The 18,790-nt window shown below is 35.5% G+C and overlaps 1 protein-coding gene across 2 annotated transcripts in view; it reads right to left on the bottom strand.

Moving 5' to 3' along the window:
- The window catches only part of PCNT (pericentrin), a 79,227-nt gene that overhangs the window by 20,455 nt on the left and 39,982 nt on the right, over positions 1-18,790 (bottom strand). For both annotated transcript variants that reach the window (XM_087919448.1, XM_026707598.2), the window contains 11 exons: positions 18,117-18,284; positions 17,075-17,227; positions 15,554-15,721; positions 13,510-14,556; positions 11,891-12,412; positions 9,639-9,738; positions 5,999-6,156; positions 5,416-5,607; positions 4,203-4,401; positions 2,649-2,871; positions 1,028-1,178 (listed from right to left, as the gene is read on the bottom strand). In XM_087919448.1, the coding sequence (XP_087775574.1) occupies positions 1,028-1,178; positions 2,649-2,871; positions 4,203-4,401; positions 5,416-5,607; positions 5,999-6,156; positions 9,639-9,738; positions 11,891-12,412; positions 13,510-14,556; positions 15,554-15,721; positions 17,075-17,227; positions 18,117-18,284 (3,081 nt within the window). The remainder of the gene's footprint in view (positions 1-1,027; positions 1,179-2,648; positions 2,872-4,202; positions 4,402-5,415; positions 5,608-5,998; positions 6,157-9,638; positions 9,739-11,890; positions 12,413-13,509; positions 14,557-15,553; positions 15,722-17,074; positions 17,228-18,116; positions 18,285-18,790) is intronic.

Below are 18,790 nucleotides of genomic sequence, written 5' to 3'. Positions count from 1 at the left end.
TACACATGTCAATTTTGGGCTGGACACAAGCAAAGTACCAGCAAAGGAGGAAAAAAAAATCTCCAGAAAATCTCTGGAGACAGGAAGTCTAGTCATGAATGCCAAGAATGTAATAAGAGGTAACAGAGAGGCAGTTTCTGGAAGCAACACCAGAATGTAAGGAACGCCTTCCTTACAGGATTAGGACTGTAAAGTGGAAAAAAACAAAAGATTTCTTCTAACAACCGGTTCTCCGAACTGCTTAGAAAGTTAACAGCCGGTTCTAGCAAATAGGTGCGAACTGGTAGAATCCCAGTTTTGCAACTGCTTCATTTAGAGATTAAAAAAAAACCCATGCCAATTGCCATCATAGCTCGAGGACTACATGTAGTTGAAACTATTGAACTAAGATGCCTTGGGAGTTGCAGACTAAAGATCTTTTAGTGGCATGACAGAAAAACTGATAGGCAAATAGAATATTTTACCTTACAGAGAGTACAAAATTAAAAGAGTCCCTATTAAGACCAACATATTAAATTATATTCCATCTATTTAGTCTAGCCTTCCCTAAATCTCTAAAATCTTCCAGATATTTAACTTGCAGTTCCCTGGTAGCAAAGCATATATAAAACTATTATGAATGTTTGATATGAACACTGACCCACGCAATTAAATGTATTAGGAAATTCATGGTTAAATTAATTTCAACTTGACATTTTACCTAGAATTATTTGCTTGTCCAAAACTATGCTATAGAACCAAGTGGTTAACTGACCGGCCTAAATGAATGCTTATAGAGTTAGAGAACCTAAAATGTATCTATACATCATGTTCCAATTTCTTTGTTTTGGATAAAGGACTAACATATCTAACTATAGCATTCCTTTGTTTTATTAAACAAGCCATTTAAAATTATTACATGAATTAATTTATGTTTATTTATATTTGTTCTGAACAATGAATGTTTAAATTTCTTGGAGCAAGATTTGAAGACAAGAATATAAAAAACATTGTAGAAATAAGTTATCATTTTCATGAGATGTTTTACCTCTATAGCTTTTGATTTTTCATCCTCTTTTATTTTATGCTGTTTCTGCTGTTCATCCAACTTAATCTGTAATTCTTTGTTTTTAAGATGTTCCCTCTGTAAATTCTCAAGTGTTGCTGTAATACTTCTCTCTTTATTTTCCAGTGCAGAACTATGACATAACATTTCAAAATATTATTTATAAAAATTGTTTAAAACATTCTGTTTTTCAGAAAATTGGGCCTTTAATGACTGAAAATAAAATCAATATATTTTTCACATTATAAATTTTAATCACAGTGGTAATAGAAAGTCAAATTTCTTTATATGAATCTATACATGCTGGCATCAAATACAGCAGGGGTCCCCAACCACTGGGCCACGACCGGTCCCGGTCCGTGGAACATTTCCTACCAGGCCGCCAGTTTCCTGGGCACTTCCATCTTGTTTGACGAGAAAGTGCTTCCGGGTGAGCTTTTCCGGTTGGAAAGCGGCGTTTGGCTCCTGAAGGAATCCTCGCGCCTTAGTTTCATCGAAGGGGGGGGCTTCGAACGAAACTAAGGCGCGAGGATTCTTTCAGCACCCAAGGCAAGGCGAGCCGAGCGACCGTCCTGAAGTGAAGCCCATCGACAAAGGTACAAAGGAGGAGTTGAAGGTGGCGGAGAGAAGCGGGGGACGGCTGGCTGTCCAGTCACTCGGCTCGCCTTGCCTTGTCATGCGTGCTGATGCCGGTACCGGGCCGCGGGTCATTTTGTGATGCCGGTACCGGGCCGTGGTACAAAAAAGGTTGGGGGCCACTGAAATACACAATATAAAAATGATTCCTCTATCTGTGTACACCCAGCTGAAAATATAAACTAGGAACAGTAGGTATCATTACAAAATTAGGGCTATGTGAAAAGGGCAACTAAAATAAGAAATCATAACAATAAGGAAATTAATTACCACAATAAAATTAATAAGAATATTTCTTTATTTAAGAAGCAGGCATTTTATAAACAAAGCTATAAACACCCAAAGAGAATTTGAGCATTTATAAATTAGAATTCACTTAAAGGAATCTCAGAAATGAGCCTTTATACTACACAGTAGTAGAAGGGGGGATTGATATTATATACCCTAAAATAATCAGTGAATTGGTGTAGAGCACCTCCTTCTATTCAAATTCCCATGAATAGAACTAACAATTTTATGAGTGGGATAATCCTACTGAAGGCGTCAGGAAAATCCTACATTTTCCTTTTTTCTTAATGCAAATTTTAAGAACAAATATACATTAACCCTATGTCAGAAATATAATAGATTACTGGAAGGGTTTTCCACATGCAATTTACTTTGGAGTATCTTATACATATGATAAATAAGTACATGCTGTACACACACACAAATATTTGTACATTTTGCTGATATGTAGGCTGACACTCTCCCCATTCTTCCTCTTCCATTCCAGGATATAGCTTACTTCCCCCTCCCTTCTCTACCCTCTTCTACAATTTCCTCTGCCCAAAATGTGCCTAAGATCTCACTCTCCAGAGAATTGCAAAGTTCTTGTTTAAAAACTTGTGGAAGAAAAGAGACAGATTTCATAATATAGCAATAGATTAACAAAAATGTAAGACAGAATCCATTTGGAAATTTTTACCTGTATTGAATTACTTCATTTTGGTTTTTTTGTAAAGTTTTTTCTAATCTTTCATTTGTTTGTTTACTCTCACAAAGATCTGATTTCAAATTCAATATTGCAGTGTGTTCCTGTTTCAGCAATTCGTGCATTTCAGAAGCTTTCTCTTGTTCATGTTTTAGGGAAGCCTGCAAGTCATTTGCAATAGATTGTTGCTGCTGAAATTTGTGTTCTAGAAGTTCAACTGAGAATAAATTTAAACATTGCAAAAAGTAAATACATAAATCTATTTCTAAGCTTTCTATATATTCCCCAAATATATTTCCCTTTACCATTTTAAAAAATAAAGTTTCAATTTAGGTGGAAGGCCAATAAGGATAATAAGGTAGTCCTCAACTTAGTACACTTCATTTAGTAACTGTTCAAAGTTACAATGACACTGAAAAAAGTAACTTATGACAATTTTTCACACTTACGACCATTGCAGCATTCCCATAGTCATGTGATCAAAATTCAGACACTTGCACCTAGCTCATTTTATGATGGTTATAATGTCCTGGGTCATTTTGCAACCTACTGATAAGCAAAGTCAATGGAGAAGCCAGATTCATTTAATAACTGTTACAAAATTTAACAACTGCAATGGTTCATTTACATAACTATCATGGAAAGAATGGTAATAAAACTGTCTTGCTTAACAACTGTCTTGCTTAGCAACAGAAATTTTAGGCCCAATTGTGCTTGTAAGTTGAGGACTGCCTGTTTTATCACATGCTCTCACCATCCGTCTCCCTTTCCCTTCATTGTTCAAAACAAACTGAATTTGCTTGAAATTGCTTTAACAAGAATATTTGAGGGACAACTTGCCAATACGTCTGTATGATAAGGCAAGAAGGAGAAAATAAGTTTGCTGGGTTTGTTCCCTTTGATGATACAAAGGTAGCTCTTGTTATTCAAAGGGACTGTTCCAAATGAACAATCATGAATAAAAGAATACCCATGAAAAAGTATGCTTTGCAAAGTGCAATAGCAGTGGAAAAAGTGGAAAATAGACAAAAAAACAGAATGAGGATATTGAAATCTGTTGAGCAATTTTCAACTAGAGATATATGTAATTGCATACAATGAAACCATGGATAACAAGGGCCAGATACATAGTACTTGGATAATACAACCAATAAATATACTTTAATATATATTTTAATTAATATTTCATTAATTGGATGTTCTCAAGTCTTCGTTTTGGTGGGCAGTTTTTTATCAGCTAGGAAAGATACAAGCTAGTGGGGGATACAAGAAATTACACAGAGGTAGTAAATGAGATGTTGAGTATCCAGAATTGAGAACTCCTTATTCAACTAACCAATATTTGGTGCAGAAGTATATTCGGAGTAAAAGATACAAACAAGAAAGGAAGGACCAGTAATGCAGCATGCAGATTTGGAAGGCAGATATATATTTCAGGGCTTGATATCTTTGATTCATAAAGATTTAAACAAAACCAATAATGAATAATATATTAATTTTTATTTTTAATATTTATTAAAATGAACAATGAGAAGAAAAATACATTACCCTGTTTTTGAAGCTGATGTTCTTGCTTTTTCCCATGATTCTCTGTATTTATAAGTATTTCTTGGAGTTCCTGTAACTTTTCTTGGCTTTGAAGTTGTGTAAGTCTCAACTGAACTTCAAGATCCTGCATATCAGAAAGCAAGCTGTTCCTATCTGAGGATGAAAGATGTTCCATGGCTCTCTTTGGTTGCCCCTCCTCCTGAAAAGAAAGTTCACTTCATAGACTGAAAGAATACATAGTAGATTTTTAAAAGATGTAAATTCACATGTCTATTTTTTACAGCACAGAATTTAAAACTAATTCAAACTATGAATTACGTATCATTTCTATTTTAGGACATGTGAATTTACATAGATTTGGAAAAAAAATTTCCTGGTTCCTTAGGAAAAAACAGAACATTTAATGTGAATTGCTTCTATTGGCACTGGTTTGGATTTGCATGTATACATGTTTGTGTCTTTCAAGTGAATCATATATATGTATAAACAGTAATTTGAGAAAATATATAATTGTTTTGTTCTAATATGGTATGTGATTTCCAGACTATTTTTTTTTTTTAGAAATAAAACACTGGAAAAAAATAGCAATACACAGCCATTTGCTTCAAGTGTAATATTAGTGAGTAGAATGTGGCAGTTCAAAATTATCATTTCACTTTTCCGCTGCAGGCAAAAGTTTAGACATTTAGTCTAATTGTGTTTCAATGCATCCTTAAAAAATGGAACTTGGTACAACCTATATATGATACCAAGTTAATATTGAAATTTCTCTACAAATTTTAATGTACCTTTACTAGTTATGTTCATTTACTTATAGATTCAGAATAGGAAAACAGTAAACATGACAGATACAAGTATTTGGATCAGATTTCAATCAGTACTTTTTAATACATCCTTATTCCAAATTTTCCCTATAGCTAATTTTCTATACATGCTTTTAGATTGTTTCCCCACTCTTCTTTGCAAAACTCTTTTACTTCAGAAATATTCTTAAAGTCTCATTCTTTGTACTGCATGTTTGAAACTTCCTTACAGATTATCAGTAATATTCAAATATGGTGACAGTAAACATCGTACCAACCTTTTTCTTTCTTTCTTGTAAGTATTTCATGGTTGCTGACTTTGAGATGTGCTTTGTAATACATATTAATTATACACATTAATTAATAATTAGTGACTAATTGTAAACAAAAATGTTTTTATATCCATGTACCTTGTTTTCTTTATTATATTGTTTGAGATAATTCTTTAGTGATTGTACTATCTCGACCATGATTAGTCTTTCTCTTTGCCAACCCTCCACTGATGGATCTTGTTGAATCTTATCACCATCATCAAGAGGTAGAGATTTTTCTGATAGAACAAGTATTTTGTAACTTTCATCATATACCATCTTCAGCACAGTCTGAAAAGTAATTAAATATGTTACTTAATGAGAACAGTCAACATTTAACAGGGCATTTACCACTTGAAAGTTTGCTTTCTGCTATGTTGTAATTTGTAAATTAAGATTCCTACATGCTGTGCCCTTGAAGGAGAAGGGGATCTTTAATTATTATTATTATTCATCTCCATGTCTAGGCTTTTATGATGGAAGAAGTACAAATTTAACATCAGATGCTGAGAGGGTCTGCAACAGTTGCTGTTTATATGAAAGAAAAATACTAAAAAGGAGACACAGTAAATGGAAAACTTTTCTTAAAATCCTGTCTTCTGTTGAAATCAATAAATATCTTATTTAAAATTTTGCTATTCCATATAGATAGTAGAGCACCAATTTATTTAAGAGACATTACCTTCAACTGTTGTGACATTTCTGTTTCTTTTATTGTTGGTGCAGTGACATCTGGAGTCATTCCAAAACACTGCAGAGGAGTCATGATATTGCTGTTTTGGCACACCGTATTTTCTGGTTCTGCTTGATTAAGCTGAAGTATCAAATCTGAACTAGTATCTGAAAAAGAGTATTAAATACGTTATTAAAATAGAGCAAATGGTGCAAATGAATCAGTAGTTGTGTAACCAATTGAATTTCATTTAAATTGTGTAACTAGCCATGTTTATCTCCTTTATAAAGAGTTAACTCACCCTCTTTTTTAAAGAGGCGAGTTAATTGCACTAGGAATAGCTTGGACTTGGACTTTCAGAAAAATGTTGGGCTATATGCTGGTTGTGTTCACTTTCACTTATGACAGATTTATGAGCAAATCCTTTAATGTTAAACATAATAATATTGTGTTACATTAGGTACTTAAAGTTAGGAATCGGATAATGAGGAATTATAATTATGCCAGGCCTGGAGTGTTACTAAGAGAATTATTTTGAAAAACTGGAAAAATAGCATTAACTTTCTAAATTAAGAACTGGATTCAAGAGACAAGTAATTTATGTGTTTTGAAAAAGCAATTTTATTATCAATATGTTTCCATTTGGCAAAATATTTCATAATATTTTACAATACATCATTAATTATTTTTTTTATTTAGGAGTGACTCTCACCAGAGGCCAGCATGGAGATTATGCCCTGCCAGTATCTGACAAAGAGGACCTCCTGCTAACCTATGCCTCACAACTACTGCATGAAATGATCAAGAGTCGGAGAGTTTGCTAAGATTGCATTCCCCATTACCAACCTTCTTCTAAGACAAAGGGAGAGGCCAAGCCCAAACCTAGCCATCCCCTTGAGTGGACAATGGAATGCCAAGCAACCTTTGAGAAATTCATGTGGTTGTTTGAGGCTGAACCCGTACTTAAGCATCCTGACACAGATGTTTGTGGTCCAGACTGACTTGGAGACATTTTCTTGAAGAAGCAAAGTACTCTTTTCAGGTATGGACTGGCCATTAAAACCTGAAAGCCCTGAAAACCGCTACCCAAGCAAGTTTGTTGGGCACAATACTTTAACCATTTTAACTTTACCTTGTGCTACATTCTTCGGGGGGGAAAACTTTGTCTAGATTACCCCAGTACAATAGTGTTAGGCCAGAAGTGATCCATCCAGTCATCCCTTCTAAGCAGCTAGCTGCCCCGGTGGTTACCAGAGCCCCCCAAAAGTCTGACTTCAACCTTTCCAATGACTTATGTGAGGAGTTGAAAGGGGTGCTGAAAAGTGATGGTTGGTTTCCCACACAAACGAGTGCTCTATGAGAGGTGGCCTGGCATAGATTGGCACTGAACTATACGTACCAACCAATCTAAGGGAGACTCTACTGCAACGGGCCCATGTTTCAATAGCTGCTGGGCTGCTTTGTGAAGACTTTACACCTGGTCCAACAGCAGTTTTGATGACCCTTATTGAAAAAGGACAGAGACCTACAGGTGAAACTCGAAAAATTAGACTATCGTGTAAAAGTTCATTTATTTCAGTAATGCAACTTAAAAGGTGAGACTAATATATGAGATAGACTCATTACATGCAAAGCAAGATAGTTCAAGCTGTGATGTGTCATAATTGAGATGATTATGGCTTACACTCATGAAAACCCCAAATCCACAATCTCAGAAAATTAGAATATTGTGAAAAGGTTCAATATTCTAGGCTCAAAGTGTCCCACTCTAATCAGCTAATTAAGCCATAACACCTGCAAAGGGTTCCTGAGCCTTTAAATGGTCTCTCAGTCTGGTTTAGTAGGAATCACAATCATGGGAAAGACTGCTGACCTGACAGTTGTGCAGAAAAACATCATTGACACCCTGCATCAGGAGGGAAAGCCTCAAAAGGTAATTGCAAATGAAGTTGGATGTTCCCAAAGTGCTGTGTCAAAGCACATTAATAGAAAGTTATGTGGAAGGGAAAAGTGTGGAAGAAAAAGGTGCATGAGCAGCAGGGATGACCGCAGCCTGGAGAGGATTGTTAGGAAAAGTCCATTCAAAAGTGTTGGGGACTTTCACAAGGAGTGGATTGAAGCTGGAGTCAGTGCATCAAGAGCCATCACACACAGACAGATCCTTGACATGGGCTTCAAATGTCGTATTCCTCTTGTCAAGCCACTCCTGAACAACAAACAATGTCAGAAGTGTCTTACCTGGGCTAAAGAAAAACAGACCTGGTCTGTTGCTCAGTGGTCCAAAGTCCTCTTTTCTGATGAGAGCAACTTTTGCATTTCATTTGGAAACCAAGGACCCAGAGTCTGGAGGAAGAATGGAGAAGCACACATTGCAAGATGCTTAAAGTCCAGTGTGAAGTTTCCAGTCTGTGCTGATTTGGGGAGCCATGTCATCTGCTGGTGTTGGTCCACTGTGCTTCATTAAGTCCAGGGTCAGCACAGCTGTCTACCAGGAGATTTTGGAGCACTTCATGCTTCCTTCTGCAGATGAGCTTTCTGGGGATGCTGACTTCAATTTGCAGCAGGACTTGGCACCTGCCCACACTGCCAAAAGCACCAAAACCTGGTTCAGTGACCGTGGGATTACTGTACTTGATTGGCCAGCAAACTTGCCTGACCTGAAGCCCATAGAGAATCTATGGGGCATTGCCAAGAGAAAGATGAGAGACATGAGACTGAACAATGCAGAAGAGCTGAAGGCTGCTATTCAAGCATCCTGGTCTTCCATAACACCTCAGCAGTGCCACAGGCTGATAGCTTCCATGCCACGCTGCATTGAGGCAGTAATGCAAAAGGGGCCCAAACCAAGTACTGAGTACATATGCATGCTTATACTTTTCAGAGGTCCGATATTGTTCTATGAACAATCCTTGTTTTATTGATTGCATGTAATATTCTAATTTTCTGAGATTGTGGATTTGGGGTTTTCATGAGCTGTAAGCCATCATCATCACAATTATGACAAATCATGGCTTGAACTATTTTGCTTTGCATGTAATGAGCCGATCTCATATATTAGGTTCACCTTTTAAGTTGCATTACGGAAATAAATGAACTTTTGCACAATGTTCTAATTTTTCGAGTTTCACCTGTATGTGGCCAGCTGTCCTGTGTGTGCTGCTGCTAAAAGACACCAAGGAAAACTTGCTGGACTCCTCCAGAGTGTTGCCAATCCTAGCGGCTCCTGGAAGGAAATGTCTATGGATTTTATTGTTGAATTATCCAAGAGTGGGGGGAATACGGTCACTTGGGTTTTGAATGGAGGCAGGCCTGACAGCATGATTTTCTAATGCTTGTGGTCTGCTGTTAGGATTTTGTGTTTAATTTCTATTCAAATGTCTTCCTAATCTGGTGCTCTCTAGGTACACTGTATTTCATCTCCCATACAGCCAAGTCATTGCTCATGCGTTTAAAGTTTATGGGTACTAAAATGCATCTTTCCTAGGTGGAAGATCATTTGGGGGATGGGGGATGTTCTAACTTAACTACTTTATTTACAGCTTTCTCCAGCTTCTGTTCTTATAAATTATTCCATATCCTTGTTTAAGCCAAAGTATTGCTATGGAATGCCCCCAAGTTAATTCTAAGAAATACGTATCCACGAACTCACTGCTTCCATATTCAGTGCTTGCACTTTGAAGTCTGGACATTGTTACTTTCAGACCATCTTGTAACTCAGGTGGTATCAGAGAGACTTCAGTGTTGTTTACCTATGAGACATACAGAAAAATGGAATGAATGCCTAGGTATGTTAAAGATTCCAGTTTAAATGAATGAATGAATGAATGAATGAATGAATGAATAAATGCTATTTGGAAAAAGTCCATTTAGATGGGGAAAACATTCAACTGAATAATATAACCTGGAACATAAGAAAAGTGAATGGTCTCCTCAGTGCTCCTCCTCAGGTAAGAGCTCTAGCTTCACTGTGCAAGGAACTCCTACTCCCACCATAATTCCTCTCAGTGTAATACATAAACATGCTTCACAAAACATACATGCTTCTTGCAAGCTTTTAATAATTTTCCCTCAGTATAAGGGAAGCATGCCATATAAATTAAACGGCCTTCCACAAAATGTTGTAAGACAAAACACACAGACATCTCAGTGCAGATCCTTATGTGGTATGGTGAGAAGGGAGAGCCTGGTCCTTTTTCAATACCACTTTCTCATTAGAATTGAGCAGCTTAAAAGGAAATTACACATGAGCAAGACAATAGAAAAGCTAGTTTATATTTTCTCAAGTTATTTTTTTATTCATAATTTTCTTAAGTTATTAGATGTACTTTTTATTTTTATAATTGCCCCATGTGCTGGCTACCCAAATTTGCAGACAAATTCAATCTTTTTCTTTTAGAGACTGCCAATAAGAGAAGATTAAGAACAATTTTATTCTTACTTACAGGCAGCGGTGGGATGCTACCGGTTCAGCCCGGTTCTATAGAACCGGTAGCTCCGAAGAACAACTGACACCAAAACAGTTCGCTGTGACAACCTTTTGGTCATCTGTTTGGCCCACACGCCTACCCAGGCTCTTGGCTGTCCTTTATTTCCTGCTTTTTCAACCTAGGCTGCTTTGCACAGCACAGCTGAGGTTGAAAAAGCAGGAAAACCGGTTGTAACAGCAGCTGAATCCAACCCCTGCTTACAGGAGGACCCTCAGGCAGACACTGTATCTTTTCAGGCATACAGAAATTTGAATTGAAAAGCTCAGCTTAAAATATGTTGTATAATATTCTGACTGATTCTTTGGCATCCGTCAGAATATTATACCACAGTTCTTGATAGATTACATAAAGCTTCACATAGTTTTAATTCTCTGTTAAAGCAACAATCTTCTATATTAAGAAAAATCTAAGCATCCAGAACTGTCAAGATCCCAAATAACTTACACTGACTGATCTAGATTTTATCTGCTTTATTCAACCATGCCTGCTAGTCATCTTGACTAAGCATCTTTCATTGGATTCCATCTACATATATAACTTCACCTTGCCTTAAGAGAATTCACCTTCTAAGGTATGGCTCATCGGATACATTTGCCTATTCTTGTGAACCCCAGGACATAAGTAGATTTAAGGCTCCATCTCTCAAATTGTTTCCATCATTAATTTTTCATTTTGATACAACAACCAATGCACTAATTATGTGGCTTCCATGAGAAGTCCTTTGAACATTTCCCAGGCAAAAACAAGATATTGGAGTAGATAGACCTTTGGCTTAAGCTATACAAATTTTCCAGTTTGCATGGTTCAACATAATCAAATATTATTCAGAAATATTTTGGATCTTGTGTGATTATAGCACATCTCTAATCATAAAAGTAACCCCTTTTTTAAGGTTTTCATGTCAACCTGAAATAAGTGAAGTTGCTTTAACAATCACATTGAATTATTTTTTTAAAAGCAGACTGGCATTCTTTTAGGCTTGTACAGAAGCCTAATATGTTGAGATGCTGCACTTATGAAAAAAGTGAAGCACTTCTTTCCAATCACTTTCAAAGCATGCATGAGATAATCAGTAACTCTTTGGAATCATTAGGGAATGGGTAGAATATTTTCAACATACATTCAACTGTTATAATAGCTTAGATTAGATTGCTCCAAATGTGTTTATTACTTCCTAAAGTAATTATATTTATTTTCAACGAGTCACTTACACATAATAGATTACTAAAAGGCCTCGGAAGTATTATCTCAGAATTACCTTTGCTTTACTGACAAGAGTTCATGGTGAAATGATACAAAAAGGATTATGACAGAGTAATTACCATTCATAACTCATTTAGTCTCCATGGGAACTATTGAAAATACATGACTCAGCAACAAAGCAATGTGAATATAGAAATAATTAGTCACTTACTGATACATTTTCTTGTAGACCATTGCACTTGTTAACAGAAGAGCTAGATTCTGAGAACACAGAAGACAAGAAGTGGAGATTGGCTGCTGCATCCTCATTGCTATTAGAATAAGAAACTGGACATTCTAAAATTCTACGGATGTCTTCCTGGATGACTGAGTTTTCTGAGCTTAGGCTTTCAAAGGCTATACTATGCATAACATCAACTTCTGAGAAGGGAGTTAGGGAAAGATTCGCTTGAAACTCGACACTTTGGTTCTCTTTTCTCATATTCTCAGGAGAATCACACAAAGTTTTATCCATGATTATATTTTGAAAGCAATTTGGTATTGTTTGAGAGATCTGTGAGTTTTGAGAATCCTGATTTGATTCCCACATATTTTTAAAAAGAAGTTTCAGATTTTGCTGTACTTCATTATGGTCTTTTTGCTTCCTCTGAATGAAAGGGATGTCTTGCGGTTGTTTATTGTGAATATTTGGATTTCTGCTCAAGATCTGCAGATTAGTCACGCTATCTTCTTCCTGCAAAATAATACAAATCTTTAAAAAAATGCTGTAAATTGAATACTTCTGAACATTAGCTGAGATAAAACAGAAAATATGGAGTTTTGTGCTAACATCTTGTTTCTATAAAAGAAAATGAAGCAGAACTACATTTCTCAGTATGAATTCAGAAAAGTTTATTTTTGCTAGTTATCTAGCATTCAGTGATATTTCAAAGTGAACTTGCTTGAAATTTCCTAAAATTGTGGTATTTTTCCCAATAGATATGCTGACCAATTCTTTTGATACCATGTTTCTCCAAAAAGGCCAGGTCGTATTTTCTTTTGATACCCCGCCCCCCAAAATGGCTAGGCCTTCTTTTTGGAGGGTTCTAATTATTGACTCACCTCACGGCGGGAGCACAGACAGCCCAGCCCAGCAGGAGCCCGCTGCTGGCCCACTTCTTCTGTGGCCACTTGCCACCACTTGCATGCACCGCCCCAGCCTTCGTTTCGCCTTCTGGAAAGCCCTCTGCAGCCGATAATAGAGCTCTGCAGAGAGCTTTCTGGAAGGCATTTGCAGAGCTTAATCATCCACTGCAGAGGGCTTTCCAGAAGGCATCTGAAGGCAAAACGAAGGCCGGGGCGATGCATGCAAGTGGTGGCAAGCGGCCGCAGAAGGCAGCGAGGCAGGTGTCAGTCAGGATGTGTGAGGCCTGGCAATTAAGGCAGCTGCGCCCCATCCACACCCTAGCTTATTTTTACCTGTGTACCTTGCCTCACCCCCTGCACCCCGGAGTGGGTGGGATCTTAATTAGGGCTAATTTTGTAGGTGGGGCTTAATTTGATTGTATGTGCTCAAAACCATGATAGGGCTTCTTTTCAAAGTGAGTCGTCTTTTTGGGAAAAAAAAAACAGTAATATATTTTGACAGTAATTCTGTAAAGAGCATCATAGCAATGTAAGTTTTGGTATGATGACTTGGCAAGTTAGTATTATTGGTGAAGGGCACAGTCTGCTTATTTAAAAATGTTTGATAATTTCCCTACACATCTGAGTTTCTTTTAACCATGTTTATCTTAACCTCCTGTTTATCTCCTATTTAAGATTTAGCAGTAATTGGGGATTAATACATACCAGTGGAAAAGAAAAATCAGCAGATGCTGAAATATTACTTAAATCTCTTTCTTCTCCCCCTTTCTCTTTTTCTTCAGAGGGAAAAAAGACAGCAACATCAAGGGTCTTAGGACATGCAATTTTTTTCTGGTAATTGTCTTGGTCATTTTCCATGGGGATCTTCAGCTGTGAGTGAAACAGATCTTTTTCAGACCTTAGTAATTCCAGTTCTTCCACCTTTTTCTCAATTTCAGCCTTCAGTTCTACAACAGAAACTTGAAGTTCACTTATCTTTCTTTGATAAGTGACCTCATTACTGTGCAGTGCTTGTGTCATAATTTTGAGTTCATTTTCAAGTTTCACAATATTTTTGGTCATATGCTGAAGTTTAGCTGCTTGCTCTGTGTTCTGCTCTGACACTATTTGGAGTTGTAGTTCTGTCTCTAACAGTTTCATTTCTCTCTCTCTTAGGTTAACTTCAAGATCCTGACTACATGAATTCACCTCTTTCATTTCATCTTCCTTTTGCATTACATACACCTTCAGAAGCATGTGTTCTTCTTGCAGTTCTTTGTATAACAACTGTAAAGATGTTAGCTCTGAACAGTACTGCCTAGAAGATTCCTGAACATTTTCAAGATTTTGTTCTAGGATTTTAAATTCCATTTTAAATTGAGATTCTTTTTCATTAAGCAGCTGCTGCAATGTTTCTTTTTCCATTAAAGACATTTCTAATTCTCTTTTAAGTTCATTCTGACTGCTACTAAGCAAGACACAGTTGTCATCACTCTTTTTGTTTTCTAAAAGACTTTGTGACCCTTCCTTAAATTTATTATCAAGATTCTCTTCTTGTTCTTCCAAAGAAAAATAATTTGGATTGCCTTGCCCATTTTCAGTTTCATGATAGATAGGTTTAAGAGCTGATGACTCCTTCTGCAGCTTCTTAATTACTTTATGAAGCTCTTCGATTTCTTCTGTTTTATTTCTTAACAAATGTTCCTTCTCACTGCGAAGTTCTTCTATTGTTGATTTCATGACTTCAGTTTCAAGCATTTGCTTTTCAAGAACCTGAAATATTACTATGCATTAGTTCTGACATATTTTTTGTATTTTTAAACATATAATATTTTATTTTATGTGATCTATGTGGAAAGCTCCTTTTAATGACTTTAATATTGTGGTAGAAACTAATTAGGAACTCAAATAAAAATGTGATTAAGGGCTGAAAAATGATGACTCAAGTGAACTATCATAGGTAGTCCTCAACTTACATCATTTAGTGACTGTTCAAAGTTACACCACCACTGAAAAAAGTGAACTTATGATCATTTTTCACACTTATGACCACTGCAGTGCCCCCGTGGTCATATGATCAAAATTCAGATACTTGTGAACAGACTCATATTTATGAGTTGCTGTGTCCTGAGGACATGTGATTACCTTCATGTGATCACCTTTTGTGGCCTTTTGACCACAAGTGAAGTCAACAGGGAAGTCAGATTCATTTAACAACGATGTTACTAACAATATTCACTTAACAAATGTGGCAAGAAGAGTGGCAAAATTGAACAAAACTCACTTAGCAAATTTTTCACTTAGCAATGTAAATTTTGGACTCAATTGTGGTCATAAGCCGAGGACTACCTGTATTTGTCACATGAGCTGTGGTGGTGCAGTGGTTAGAATGCAGTACTGCAAGCTATCTCCACTGACTTCAATTCAGCAGTTCAATTCTCACCAGGCTCAAGGTTGACTCAGCCTTTCATCCTTGTGAGATGGGTAAAACAAGGGCCCAGATTGCTGATTCTGTAAACCACTTCGAGGGCTGTAAAGCACTGTGAAGCTGTATATAATTCTAAATGCTATTGCTAAATAAATAAATATATAAAATCTAGTATTTTAGAGTAACTTAATACTTTAGCACTAGAAACTTCTAAATTCATATTTCACATGCTTGAGTTTTGTTGTTGAGCAATTTTGTTGTTACATCTGTTTGAACCTATATAGTTTAATATATATCAATAGATTTATTATCAGACAAATTTTAAAAAGTGATATTTGTTACCTCATTTTCCTTGCTACTCTCTACTTTTTGTTCCAATCTCTCAATTTGTTCATTCAGGTGATCAGTTTCTTGATTTTTTTCTTCAAGCAAGGATTTGAGAAACTGCAGAATAACCAGCTCATTTTCACCTGGATTTTGACATTGTATGGCCAATTTTTCAATGTTTTCCTAAAAGAAAGAGTTCTGTGTTAGACAGATCAATCTATCACAATCTGTTCCTTTACTGTTGACAAAAATAAAACAGCATGCTGACACTCCAAATATGTCCCACATTGTGGAGAATATTAAATTAATAATACTGTTTTAGTTTATATGTATTAAATCAGTAACTTCTCTCTTATGTTATATTTGGAACAAATTACTGCTACTGCCTTTGCTATTAGGAATAAATGATATAGTAGCACAGCCTTGATTAAAAAACTTTTAGCTTGCAGATGGGTAAAGTTTAACAAAATACGTTTGCACTGTTATATAATTCTGTTCAGAAGTACAAAACTATTGCATTTTCCTATTTTTTAAGAAACAGATTAAATTTGCAAGATTCTTTCTCTTAGCCTTAGTAGTATCTGAGTCAGACAGACATCAAAACTACAATAGAATTGAGACATAGCTTGTAAATGAGGGAAGGTTATACTTCCAAGAAAAAGACACGAGATTTGCACTTTAAAAGCAAAATATACTTTGATGTGTGCTGTATACAACGTAAACATCAGCTAGCATATAAAGTATAAAAATAATCCAGTTAAAATTTACAGCCTTCAATGCCTCAAATTTTTACTTACTTATATTTATGTTTTTAGATTCCTTGCTCTATTTGTATGTCAATGAGGACTTAATTTTCTAGGCCAAAGGTATCTAAAGGTTGAATCATGGCAACTGGACCAATCTTTGTTAATCTGAGAGGTTTTGTTGCTAATTCAAGTAACTCATCAGAGGAACAAAATTGCTCTATTTGTATCTTTATGTCTATTTCCGAAAAACCACTGGGTGATAAATTTCTAACTCAAAGGGAGCCAGGCTGTAAAATACTACACTTGTTTCAGTCTGTAACAAAGACTTATTTTTTAAAAAGTGAATAGTGTTCTTCAATTTTTTCTAGAAATTAGATGCAAAGTCTATCAAAACACCAATGTTAGTTTTTCAACAAATGTAAATGGAAAAAACAGCTCTGCATTCCTTTCTGAAAACCATATAATGAATATAAACATATCTGTTCTACTAAGAAGTCCAATTCTGAAAAGAGACACTGAAATTAAATTTAGGATTTGCATACACTCTCTCCTAGTGGAATATTTCTCCAATTTTACCCATGCTTAGTTACTTGCTTAACAAAAAGCTGTGCACCTGAACTATATCTAAACTCTAGGTCTAGTTTTAATTAATTTTTTGTGGCATTAAATTTGCTACAGCAAATTCTCCCACAAACACATTATATGCTTTCTCTTTAATTAATTATGTAGTTTCTAGGAAACACAATCTCTAAAGAAACAAATTTTCCTTAAAATTAAATTGCAGGCATACTTTCAGGTGTGTATTTTCTTCTTTCAATTGGATTAGTTTGTTGATGTTAGCATTTTTTTCCACTTCTAACTTTGATTTCAGCTGTAAGATTTCTTCATCTTTACTCATTAAATTCTCTTTAAAATTTTCAAGTTGTTCTAATAAATCAGTAACCTGAAGCAAAATGAAATTATGGAATTAAACAAATTACTATCTTCCATCATTATATCAATATCTTTGTAAAAGTTCACATTATTTATTTATATAAATTATATATATTTTAGTTAGAAAGACTCCTAAACTATAAACATCAAAAGAAAAAAATTATGCCCACATTTACAAACCTGAGTATAAAGTCCCTTACAAAAATTGGTGATGAATGTGCTAGGTTCATTGTTTACAAACCAAGGAAACTCCTGGCTTTTCTTTCTTTCCTTGGATCAGAAAAGAGGGAGTTCAGAAAATGTTAAAAATAGACTTAACTCTTTTTATGGGTTGTGGACATTAAATAAATGCCATTTTGTGCTAGTACGGTAATGTTATCTGCATACCCTTTAAAGCATGGAGATTTTTTCTGAGAATTAAATAAGACTAATATTCTTTGTATCTTTGTATTCTTTGTATTCTTTGTATCTGAGGGAAGACAGAATCAAATGTTCCATCTGCCCATGATGGATAGAAACTAAATTGGGATGTTTCAGGAGGCAGAGATGATCCTTGTAAACTGCAAAGACCACTACACAGGAAAAAGGATGAAAGCATCTGAAATTCTGTAGAGTGCCCAATTGGTAATCATGTGACCACAGGGTTTGCAGAATGGTCATAAATCTCATTCAGCACTGCTGTAACTTCAGTTGTTGAAAAAATTGATCTTTAAATGAGGACTACCTGTATAAACATTTTGCAAACCAAAGAGAAAGGATCTGTGGACTTTTACAAAAGACATTATGCATTTATAAATTACATTCTTGGAAGAGGATTTTTCACTGCTAGTTATATTTTCACATGGGAAGAATCAATATGAAATTTGTTTCTATTGTGTTTTGGGTTATGTTTCATTTACCTTTCTTTTTGTTGTTGTAAGTTCTTCTTGTATTTTTAGTTGTTCCTTTAGCATAGGATCCACATTAATATCAGTAAATAATCTATGTCTAACTTCATCCAGTTTAGATTGCAAAGTGGAAATCAGAATTAAATTTTTGTTATATTGCTGCTGCAATGTTCCTTTATCCTGTAAAACATCAATTGCTTGTGTAAGTAAACATTTTTTCATACAGCCTGTTGATTTTTAGCTTTCTAGGAACACCAAAAGCAAGAGGCAGGTGCTACTGTAGACACGAAAGTCAGCAATCATGTCATAATCTTTTGAAAGGATTTTATATGTATTAATAGTCTAATTTGAAGATAATTCAAGATCACAAAACCCTATAACCGAAGAAGCTATTTAGGCAATGCAATCTCCCTTCCCAATAAAGAAATTCTAGTCAAACCACTCTTTACACCTTCTTGTTGAGTACATTCAATAAAGAGAATTTCCCTCAATGTTTTGGGTAATTGGTTTTGTTCCAGAAGTTCTTTTTTGAAATATTAAACTGCTATTTCACTTCTTATAACTCAAATCCATCATAAACTGTTTCTTCAGTGGACTTAGTTTCTTATTCCCTTGATTATTGTTGCTACCCTTTGAACATATTTAATGTTCTTAAAATCCACTTGGATTGCAGACCTGATTCCAGG

Source organism: Pseudonaja textilis, chromosome 1 (genome assembly GCF_049901715.1).
Source record: "Pseudonaja textilis isolate UNSWEBS1 chromosome 1, rPseTex1.2, whole genome shotgun sequence".
Taxonomy (NCBI): domain Eukaryota; kingdom Metazoa; phylum Chordata; class Lepidosauria; order Squamata; family Elapidae; genus Pseudonaja; species Pseudonaja textilis.
This window is presented reverse-complemented; position numbering and strand designations above follow the sequence as displayed.